General features: G+C 35.3%; 1 protein-coding gene across 1 annotated transcript; it reads left to right on the top strand.

Moving 5' to 3' along the window:
• The first annotated feature begins 10,383 nt into the window (after positions 1-10,383).
• Positions 10,384-11,322, top strand: LOC148122317 (olfactory receptor 8G18-like). The gene has a single exon (XM_087905060.1). The coding sequence runs from the start codon at positions 10,384-10,386 to the stop codon at positions 11,320-11,322; it is 939 nt and encodes a 312-aa protein (XP_087761186.1).
• The last annotated feature ends 1,372 nt before the right edge of the window (positions 11,323-12,694 follow it).

Raw genomic sequence — 12,694 nt, 5'->3', positions numbered from 1 at the left:
TGTTATTGAAATGCTCCATAGCCAGAGTTCACACTGGCAGAAAGGCCAAGGAAGCCATGCTTTAAAATCGTGTGACTTTTTCCTGCTAGGCTGAATTAGAAAAAACTCTCTATTAGGAGCCATGTCTCTGCTTCTAGCAAGTAAAGTCCATTCAAGAAAGTGCTGCTTACAGACCATGTTTAACTCTGTTCTTTTGTGTCTAGAATTAATTTTTAAGCTTTCTCAGGTTTTACATGGATTTAGTCCACCATGTTAGCACGCCAATCTGTTGTCAGCAGAATGGAAGATTGATGAAAATGGAAGTCACAAAACAATCCCGCACCAGTTCAGAATTATGAATCTTAAAGGGTTATTTATTTAAGGGAAAAGCTTACTGATCACTGCCCTAGATAACAGTTCTCTGAATGAACAGAAACAGAGTCTAGCAGCTGGAACGGGGAGCTGGAAGCAAGAGAGCAGACAGGCACTTTACAACTGCTTTTAGTGTCAGAGACCATGCCCAAGTGGGCTGGTATCATAAAGGTTTTTGGCTGAATGAGTGGAATGCACTCCCACAGCAATTAAGAAATATAGGTTAATAGATAATCATCTATAATAGTCAAGCTTGTAGTCATGTTAGATAGGTTTTCTTGATGTAAAGAGATATATTTTGGTTAGATAAGTATTCTTCAAATCTCTCAGAGACCTTCAGAATATGGCATTTAAAATGTTTAAGAACTTACAGTGAGACACATCTGCTTCTGGGAGCACCAAGCTATTTCAAGAGGATGATGGGCATTGAAGAAGCTCTTTATAGAGTTTCCTAGTCATTTGGGCAAGAAACTGCTCTTGCCTAGACTGCTTAACTGAACATACAGGATCCACAGAGAAATGACTGCTGAACTTGCCTAAAGGTGAGACTGTCCTTTAGGGCTCCTGCTTCATGAAAGAGTTTGCTAGACGTTCTGCCAGACACAGAAGATGGTGACTGACAATCTGCCAATATAAGCATAACTGTCTTTGAAATTTCCTACTTTGTGAAAAATTCTGCTAGGTGCTAAGGAGTTGAAAAATTTACAGTTGTAGTTTTAGTTAGTTATGATAAAATATAAAGTAGGTATAAATATTGTAACTGTAATTATTGTTTGATACCTGTTTTGTTATATGTAATTATGCTATGTTAAAGTTAAAACCTTCCTTTTTTATTTAAAGAGAAAAAGGGAAATCGTGTGGGAGGTCCTTCTGTCTATGTGCTGAGTTTATTGGTTAATGAATAAAAAAACTGGCTTGGCCTATACCATGAAAGGAAGAAGGGCAGAACTAGAGAGATGCCATGGAGCCTCCACCAGAGATAGATGTGCTGAAACTTTGCTGGTAGGCCACGACCTCTTGGTGATACACAGATTAATAGATATGAGTTAAATTAATATGTAAGAGTTAGACAATAATAAACTAGAGCTAATGGGCCAAGCAGTGATTTAATTAATATGTTTTCTGTTTAACTATTTTGGTGCTAAGCTAGCTGGGCTGCCAGACACAAAAAAAAAGTCAAAAATAAATTTGTAAAATGGAACTTAAAAGATGCATTGCCTTGCAGAAGCAGTTTTAGTTTTGTTTCCACAGAAGGCAAGAAACTATGGATTCATTCCAAATTAAGATGGACCAGATTTGGTCAAGGGAGACTTTCTGACACTCGACAGGTGTAATCGTTTCCTTCTACTGGAGCTTTCTTGCTCTAATACATTTATCAATGAGGTATTAGCAATGTCCTTCTGTGTATTTAGCATTGTTCTACCAGCTATGACAAAACTTAGTTCTTTCATCTTCATCATTGTCAGCTTCTTCCACATTTAATCCACTGGGGGTAGATCCAAGACATGCTGTACATACAGCTTGCACATTTTGCCTGTTTCTGTCTTCTTTAGTTCTACACCATTTTGTACCCTCTCCTTCAGTCAGCTCCCTAGGCCAAATAAATTGTGGTCTTGTGTTGACTCTTGTGATATACAGCCTAAGAAATAAAGTTGTCAAAGTTGCCCTAAAAATGTTCATGCAAAAGATAAGTTTCCACTCAACAAAGAATAGCCTTAATTAGCAATGGCACATGACATCTAGAATCTGTGGGAATATATACTTTATAACCACTAAATGTGGAACTATTGTTAGTGTATGATTGTTGGAAGAAATGTACCAAATATAAAAATGGATTCTTACATTCATACGCATAGAGAAGTGCTACTGTCTTGTATAACCAGAGTTCATTCAAATAGCAAGCTATATTATCTGCTGCTAATTCTTAAAACTATATGTGGTTGTTTAAATTTGCATATATAAAACCAGCCCTGCTCAGGCAAGTGTCACTTATCACATACATTAAGTTGGGAATAAATAAATTTCTTCAATATTTCTTGGTTGTCTCAATGTCGTGTATATGACCTTCTTGATCAAATGGGCAAATGATTCAAATATACCCTTCAAAATTCTATAAGTTGAAGGTTCTTTATCAATGGCTTCTCAATCAGCCCCCCATTTCAGCCACATTCAGAGAGTCTAGTTTGGTTGCATGCTCATTCAGTCCGGGTACAGCTGAATTTGGTGAGCTCCTATTATAACAGGCACACTGTGTCAGTAGGTGGACCAACCCTTCCTGGTCCAGACTTCCTTGCTCATCTTCTCCCTCCTTCTGCTCTTCAATTGGACCTTGGGAGCTCAGTCTGTTGCTCTGATGAGGGACTTTGTCTCTATCTCCATCTGTCACCAGACAGATTCTATGGTGATATTCGAGAAAATCATCAGTGTGTTAGTGAGGCAAGGAAAATTCAGGCACCCTCTACTCTGCAGCCCAAGGACCTAGCTGGGGACATCCCCGTGGACACCTGGGATTCCTTCTAGAGACATGTCTCTTGCCAACCCTAGAATGACTCCCTTAATGTCGATAACTTCTTCCCTGCCCCTATATCCTCCCTTTCTCTATCTCTACCCTCCCACTCCCCCAAGCTCTCTCCAGTCTTTCCCCTCTCCCTTCTGGCGACAGACAGAGATAGAGACAAAGACCCACATTGGAGCGCTGAACTGAGCTTCCATGGCCCAGATGAAGAGCAGAAGGAGGGAGAACATGAACAAGGAAGTCAGGACCGCGAGGGGTGCACCCACCCACGGAGACGATGGGATTGATCTAATGGGAGCTCACCAAGGCCAGCTGGAATGGGACTGATCGAGTATGTGATCAAATCAGACTCTTTGAATGTGGCTGACAATGAGGGCGGACTGAGAAGCCAATGACAATGACAGCGGATTTGGATTCTACTGCATGTACAGGCTTTTTGGGAGCCTAGTCTGTTTGGATGCACACCTTCCTAGACCTGGATGGAGGGGGGCCTTGGACTTTCCACAGGGCAGGGTACCCTGACTTCTCTTAGGACTGGAAAGCAAGGGGGAGAGGGAAGGGGAGTAGGGGGAGTGGGAGGGAAATGGGAGGATGGAAGGAGGTGGAAATTTTTAATAAATAAATAAATAAAAATAAAAATGATTCTAGCCAGATGGAACCACAAAAAATATTCTATAAGTTAAGAAATAGGAAGAAAAAAAGTCATGTAATAGGAATATGGTGTTAGTCTCATTTTGAAAACTATATAACACTATAATAGTATACATATAAGAAGGTGACAAATTTTATCAGAGTTCCACCCACAATGTATTTAAACTGTCTTAAACTAGAGTGGCAATGACAAACAGGAAGGAATTGTTATCTGTGCATCTTTCTCATAGAGTTATAGGTTACCTCTTTTCACTGTAATCTTATTTACTCATATTTCTTCTTTTTTAACTTTCTTTTTATTTATTATTTAGTTCCTTCACATCAGGCATCTAAGTTTCATTCATTTTCTGTTCCTGTGCATAGGCCCTCTGCCTATGTAGCCTCCCCACACCAGATAAAATTTAAGAGAGAAAAGAAAAAAGGGTAAAATCTTATTATGGAATCTGTAGTATGACATAGTCAGTCATGCAGTAAACTGTTTTGTCCATATAACGTTTCTTGCAAGTGTTCAGTGTAGAGTCGTTGGTCTGGTTCATCGTTCTTTTTATTGTAGAGTTATAGTGAGTTTCCTTCTTACTTTTTTGAGTTTCAGACTCAAAAATCATATTATTTCAATGTAGCATCTAGTCGTATCATTGTAAACACAGGAAAAACATTGAACTGAATAATTGTTTTCAGACTGATGATAAGTCCCATTCACAAAATTATGATGAATTTTAAATGAAAAAATGGGATATCAGCATGGAGACCACCAACTTTGGAATGTTCTTGCCTTTCTTCATTCAATTAAGGGTTTATATTATTTAAAGGAAGAATACTATGCTTTGCTTTATACGTGTTTGCTATGTTTTTATCTAATTAGAAGATAAGAAAGAGTTTCACACACATGGCCGTAGTCTAGTCTGATATTTTGAGGTTCTTTGTTTCTAGATAACTTTAGGTATATGTCAAGTCATTACCTAAAGCCAACTTTGAGAGTCTACAATAAAGTAAGTGCCCTATTTTTCTATTTTGGTTTTAAAAACATCACTTAGATCAATAATGAGCCACAAATTAAATTACATAATCATCCAACCATAGATTCATGATATAGAAAAAGTAATTTAAAAATGTCTGGAAAATTAAGTCATTTACTAAAGTGTTTGTATACAATCATCATGACCAAAGTTGGATCTCAAAAATATATTTTAGAAAATAGAGGTGACTGGAAATTGAAGGCACAACAGTGGGTGGTAGAGATAACAATATTGAGTATATTGCTAGGACAATCTAGTCATCAAGACTAGCCTACTTGACTAATACCAGGTCAGTGAGAGACATTGTATCAGAGAAAGAGAACAACCTAAGGAGAATTTCTTTGATCATCACTAGCTCATACATACATATGGACAAACAAATAAATAGGGCTTCTTCTTTCTTAGACACATGCTTGCAATCACACATACTTTGGTAGATGAGGCATGAGTCCTTAAATACAAATTACAAAGTTGGATATGATAGTATCAAACTTTTGTATTTTAAATTCTCTAGCCATTTTTTAGTAAGATGTAAACCTGAGATTTTCTTCTCATTTTATATGGCCAAGTCATTAAACTGCTAGCTGGAATAGCCACACAATAATTGTCTAAATATTGGTTTGAAATCAAATGTATCTCTAAATAAATCTTTACCACCAATGTAGAATTTTTGATGGCAGAGAAAAATTAACCAGCTGGGAAATGAAGTTTGCTTCCCTATCAAGGGTTTGTTCCCTGAGAGCTGAAAATCCTTGGAGACTGAGCCATCATGCTATTTGGAGCTGGCACGTATAAGTCCAGTGTACAACTTCAGAGTATAGGAGGCAGAACTGCTCAGGTGACAGTGAACGGTGAGACTGTTGCCAACTCTAGAGATGAAGAAGCTCTTGGGGATGTTAACCTATTATTAGATCAACTTCAAAAACAGCTCAGAGAGTGAGCACTAGACCCTGATCTTTGAGTACTTAAGACTACAGGATACTGAGCACATCCATATTAGTGATTTTCTGAGTGGGAATTAAAACTTGGTGCTGAGACTGTTGGTGAGAAGGGGGGTGAGTCATGAATCTACAGGTGCCACTTTGCAAAGTCAGGGATATAAAACTTACTAGGTTCATTTATTCAGTTATTTACAGAGTAATTTTATTGGATGCACGAACCCATTGCGGGCCGTGAAAGTACACATTTAGCCCATCACTTGCATTCTGCTGTGACTCAAGTATGGTAACTGCTAGCTAGATATTAATTTTGTAGTATTCAATAGGAAGGTTCTGTCAGTTATGATGAATTGGATAATGTTGTAGAATCTCTTCAAATTTAAAGGAAATTTAAAATGAAGTAAACTGTTACTAGAATATTGGGTGGACAAATTGAATTAGTCTGTTTGCCTCGCTAACTGAACAGATTTTACATCCAGGAATAGGTTTATTTATTTCAATTAATATTTATGTAGTTAAATAACTTAGAATTTACTGCCACACTAAACCATCTTTGGTTAGGTAACTATTTTGGAACAACTATGTTTAAGTATAACATGTTTTATATTTTTAGTTTGTCCTGATTATCACTAGGGACCATAATATGTTTTACAGTCAAAAGTAATAATTAGACAACCATATTGAATCAATACACATTAGAGTAATTATACAGTAGAAATATTTTATAATTTCTATAAAATACCAAAATAATAAGCATTATATTTTTAACTGAATTTTTAAATAAATTAATAATTTAGTTAAATTTACATAATAAAAATGTCATTAAAATTTTATAGTCAATATTTTATTATTGTGTAACAACCATGTGTATATTGGTATATTTTTGTACTTTACTTAAGCCTGTCAGTTTGCAATAATAACCAATCAGTTATAAAATTTATTTCCTTTTTCCTCCCAGTTTTGTCATCTGGAAATTTTATTACATATTTGGAGTCCAATTCTGATGAGTATATGCTAATATAGCAGATTTCTCTTGTGATTTCTTTAAGCAGTGTGGGTGTCTCTTTACCTTTTCCTGCTGCAATAAGGTTGGGGGAAGAAAGATGTCAGCCTCTGTCTCTGAAGCATAGCATTACATTTATTTCACTTAATCTAATGGCTCACAAATACCAAAATATTTTGAATCCTTTATTCTTTTAGAATTTCATTCTTATTTTTTGAAGTAGTTCAAATCTATACATGCTACGTGATTTATATTTATGAATATGTTATATTAATAACATATTATGAAAGAGATTTACATTTATGAATATGTTATATTCACAAATGTTTGTATCTTTTATCTTTATAGTTTCATTTTTTATTTTAAAAAAGTTTAGATCTTTATATGTTTCCCTAGAGATTTATATTGAAGATGTTTGTCATGGGATTAAGATCTCTGTCAATAAATTTTAGGAGATTAAATAAAGGTTTTGCAAACATTTTAATGCTTGTATTAAAGCATTAAAATTAAATGTTTAAATTAAACATTTAATGCCTGTAAGATACCAGTCTCTCTACAATATTATACAATTTCCAAATACAATACTGAGAGAGGAGATTACGGCAATGACTTATTTAGTGCAACTTAGTGGAGCTTACAGATATTTGGTATAATATTCCCAGTCAAAATTTCTAGAAATACAATAGCAGCAAATTTTTTACCGTTATGGAGATGAACTTGAGAAGACCTAGAAATTAAACTGGAAATCTTCTGCTGAAATTATTTTTTTAGCTTGGAAATGAGGCTAAAACTATAAACAGAAAATGCAATAAGCTTTTTTTGTTCATCAACATGTTTTCATTTTCCATTGGTACATTTTTATTAATGTAATAAAGCTGTAATCATCTTTGATGGATAACAGCATTGGAAAATAAATAATTACAAGCTTTATCTTCATATGTGTTTCACATCTGATTGAAAAGCTACTACATATGTTACTCTCTTAGATGTTAAGTCCCTTACTAGACAGAGGAGATGACTCACAGGCCAATGTACTTGCCACACCACCCTGATGACTCAAACTCTATCCTCAGATATTCCCTGGTTCTCCAAAGTTTTTTGACCTTCATATGTCTGCGATGGTATACATCAGTGCGCACACATATCACACAGACAAACACAATAATAACAATAAGGATAATATCTAAAAAAGATAACTAAGTAATTTACAATAGTGTATGTGCATTTTAAATATAGAGAGATTTAAGAAGAAAGTTTTGTTCTGAGCATTAGTTACATTCAGTGTTGTCAGATTTCATCATTTGTGACCTTTTAAGATGCATACTTTTAACAAGAGGTATACTGATTTTTCTGCAAATTCTGAAATGACCCAAAGTAGACGAAGTTTGCTCTAAGTACTCTTTTGATGTCTTAAGTGCTCTTACATCATACGTGAAATCCACTAATTGGGTTACTAACCTCTCCACATGTGTGTAAGACTTGATTTCATTAGCATATTAAACATCAAGACACATTTCTATGGTGAGTTCTTTTCTTATTAATGATTTTTCATGAGCTCTCAGGAATACTTAAAAGATCCATCATATGAGTATATTTTGCATTTTTATTAGATTTATTTCTAGATACTTAGTGTTAACTTGTTCATATTTTATGTCATTCGTATTTAATTTTTTCATTAAAAAATTTAATTGAAATATATTTTCCTATAAGGATGCATAATACTAAAACAGAAATACAGAGTTAACCGTTGGACACATGAAGACTAGCAAATGTAAAGCTTGTGGTGATGCGCCAACATCAGACAGGCATCTTCAAACAGTATAAGAACAAAGTAAGATAAAGATAATCAGAATTTTTAGTGTAGACACTACTGTTCTTTGTTCAATATATGTTAGAACAACATTCAAAAATCATTGTGAATATGTAATATCTAAGCAATATAATTTTAAAAAAATGAACACCCAAAATAGAGACAAGCAAGGCTGCAAAATAGGCAATGTATTCTTTGGGGAAGAATAATACTTCACTGCTTAAAATAAATCTCTCTCTCTCTCTTTCTCTCTCTCTCTCTCTCTCTCTCTCTCTCACACACACACACACACACACACATTCTGAATACTGTCACCCTCACACAAATTCTGTCCCGTATCTTCCTATATGCTCCCTCCTCAAAAGTCTCTTTACCATATTTATAACATCTTTCTGGGGTTGTGACCTGTTCATTTTAACCAGGTCAGCTTGGTGATTATAAGTTAACTATCCATTGGAGTGTGGGGGCCATGATAGTAAGTACACAACGGAAGACAATGTTGTCTCATTCTAGAATATATTAGTAACACAAAGACCAGTGGGAGGGGATGTGTCAGATCCTCCACACCCCCACCTAATCTGTGAGGAACTATACAGGCTCTGTCTATGAGGGTTATGGAGACAGCCACTGCTGCTGCGGAATTGTAATTTGGCTGGATCATTATAAAAACAGAGTTTTTCATAGATCTTCTCCTTACATTCTTTCTGACCCCTCCCATTTTATGATTAGCATCCTTGTTTATTTCGTGTTTCATTTGTGTGTATGATTCTAAGGAATGTTGAAGTCTTCTAGGCTGCAAAGTATTTTCTCCATGTTTTCTTCAAGAACTTCTGTCTCACTCTGTCTACTTAAACCTGTGAACTTTCTTGAGATTGATGTTGTTATCTACGCAAAACTTAAATGTTTACATTTTTAACACATTTCAACTTTTGACTTTTTAACTAAACTCTAATTTAATTAGAAATTAATTTTAGAAAACTGTGACTAGTTTGTTCACAATTCTTTAGGATAGAGGATAATTATTGTAGTTTCCCTCAATGTATATTTCTGCATTTAGTTCACAGGAAATAAAGAAAAAAATACAAACTGAGCTGAGACTGTTTCTCTAATTTTAATGTGTAGAACTACAGGATTTCACTTGAGAAAAATGTCAATATGATACAACAACACAAAACCATACTGTGTATTTTTTAGTGATAATATGAGAGTAATACTTCTTTACATATAAAGCAATAAAAAATGTATTGTGTTAGTCAAGAGTGTCATTAAGTGACTGGGAGTGAGCAGGGACACTTTGTCACTACAGCCTCACTATTTAACCACTGCTGACTGACTCTGTCACTCTCAAAAACTGGGTCACAAACAGAAACCTCTTCCTAATGGAGCACCAAGCATCTAGTACATAATCTTAGGAGCACCGTCCATCTAGTGCCTTATGTCGCAGTTGCTCCAGTGGTTATTTAATTCACATTTAGAAATTGAAAGAAATTATGTATCTTAAGAATTAGAAAGCAATGGAGATTTTTGAAAAAAAATCCTCTGGTGAAATTAGATTTTGGATAATATTCACTGGTTTTAGGTAAATTTGCTTCCACAAGTATGTCTATCACTTTTCCTCACTGATAAACTTTTGAATCCTGTTTATGTACATTGATTTGGTATCACAAAAATTATCAAGGTTTGAAAATGGTAATAATAATTTATATGAACACTATTCTTAATTTTTGAAGGATAAGTTTAGAATTAATAATAAAAATAAATCTCAAATGATCCATTAAGGTAATTATATAGAAAGCAAAAGTATTTTAAGGTAGAAAAATTTATATGTGGACCTTGTATACTGGAAAAGCAAAATAACGACAATCTGACAAATATATATATATATACATATACATATATATACATGCATACATACACACATAGTATGTATAAATTATTTGGAACAATATTTCTTTGTGGAGGTTTGCCTCTCCTACAACTAGCTCTATTAAACATGGTGACCGCCTTGAACTCACAGATGTTTGCCTGCTTCTGCCTCCCTAATGCTTGGATTAAAGATTTAAGCAATTCTTTTACTCCATCAGATTCTGAATGAAGACATGGCAGCAGGAAACCATTGCATAGTGACTGAATTCTTCTTGGCTGGGCTCTCAGAGAAACCAGAACACCAGATGCCCTTCCTCCTTATCTTCACTGGAATCTATGTGGTCACTGTCGCGGGAAATCTGGGCATGATCACACTGATTGTGCTCAGTTCCCACCTGCACAACCCCATGTACTATTTCCTCAGTAGTCTGTCCTTCATTGACTTCTGTCAGTCCACTGTTGTGACTCCTAAAATGCTGGTGAGCTTTGTGAGAGACAAGAATCCTATCTCCTACCCTGGATGCATGACTCAGCTCTATTTCTTTATTATTTTTGGCGCTGCAGAGTGTCACACACTGGGTGTAATGGCATATGACCGCTATGTTGCCTTCTGTAACCCCTTGCTTTACAATGTATCCATGTCATATCAGATTAGCAGTGCCCTGATTTCAGGAGTGTGTATTTTTAGTGTGCTCAGTGCTTCAGTTCTCACAGGCTTCGCGACAAAGATTCGATTCCATGAATCAGGTGTGATCAACCATTACTTCTGTGATCTTCCTCCCCTCTTGAAGCTTTCATGCTCTAATACCTATATCAACGAATTGTTGGTTCTAGTTTTTGGTACTTTTAACATTTGTGTCCCATTTCTCACCATTATTACTTCTTATATCTCCATTATTGTCAGCATCCTCAGGATTAAATCCACAGAAGGCAGGTCCAAAGCCTTCAACACCTGTAGCTCCCACATCTCTGCTGTTGCTGTATTCTATGGTTCTGCTGCATTCATGTACTTACAGCCATCGTCAGTGAATTCGATGAACCAAGGGAAAGTGTCATCTGTGTTTTATACTACTGTTGTTCCCATGCAGAACCCATTGATCTACAGCCTGAGAAATAAGGATGTCAGTGTTGCCTTGAAGAAAATACTTCAAAGAAAATATTTCATGTTTTAGAATTAATTTGAGGATAATTTATTAGAGAAAACTTATGCAAAAAGTCACAGTTTGAATTGCTATGATTTATTTTATTCTAGTTGCAAGAATTATTACTTGTTTGCTAGGACATTTGATAATTTTTATAAAGATACATTTTCATATCAATTTTCTATGCACATATTATCTCTTGTTTCATAGAATAATGTAAACAATAGAAAAGATGACATGAATTCATATGCTCATAATGCTTAGCAGATCATGTTATATATTTTTTTGTTTCTGAGAAATATTACTTTAAAAATAATAAACTTCATTCTCAAATCCAATAAACCTTATACATTTTATTTACTTTTAATTCATTCTTGAGAATTTCATATGTAAGTTTATTAATTATATCATTTGCCATATCTTCCTCTAAACACTTCTGTGTCCTCCCTGTTCTCTTCCAAATTAATGGCGTACTTTCTTTCAATGTATGTGTGTGTTTGTGTGTGTGTGTGTGTGTGTGTGTGTGTGTGTGTGTGTTAATTCATATGTACTAGGGGTTTTTCCAAAGAAAGACTTATTCTGTTTTTAGTAATCATTAATTAGGTATAATACTCCTGGTTAAAGTCCTCTGAGATTTTTCCACCTTCTACATTGTTGTGCCACCTGATATCAGTTTTGGCTCTTGTTTGGCAAACTATATTGTAGAGAATCATGGTACCATTTTCTTGTCAGACATAAGAGACGCAATTTCACCACAGTCTTTCTTGACCTCTGACTCTTTGAACTTTCTTTGCTGCTTCAAATGTTTCCTGAGTCTTAGGTGGAGGGCTTGTATTCTATATGGATTCACTATGACTGTTCTCCCCAGAATCAGTTGTTCCTCTATAAGACCATCTGTGGATTTCTGTAATGGTCTCCATCTGCTGTAGGAAGAGTTACACTTACCTGTGGGTGAGAAGATCAGTAATAAGTATGCAGTTAGAGATTATACTAGTTTACAAAAATGTCACTATTAGATTCTTCCCCATGTACCATGACTTTATCAACAACTAATAGTTGGCTGTGCTTTTAGAACCAGGCATGAACTTACCCCTGTTGAGTGGACCTTAAGTGCAATTTTATAGATACTGATTCCTGTCAGGATGTCACTGCTACTATTGTACCTTTAGTGATAGCATGCTTTGCTAGTTATTATTGTGGTTCCTAGGTGTCATAGCAGGGTTGAATTATTAATGCTTTTACTCTGTTGGCAACTTGGCAGTTATATAGCACTCTTCCATACTATTAAAGTTGGTCCTCATGTAGTAGTGTTCTAGGCTCTACTCCTCAAAGTTCAAATACTGTGTCAGAATTCTGTGTGTCTTCAACAATAGAGACTTATGTTAAATTTCTATGAGGCAAC

Source organism: Myodes glareolus, chromosome 4, assembly GCF_982192425.1.
Source record: "Myodes glareolus chromosome 4, mMyoGla1.1, whole genome shotgun sequence".
Lineage (NCBI taxonomy): Eukaryota > Metazoa > Chordata > Mammalia > Rodentia > Cricetidae > Myodes > Myodes glareolus.
This window is presented reverse-complemented; position numbering and strand designations above follow the sequence as displayed.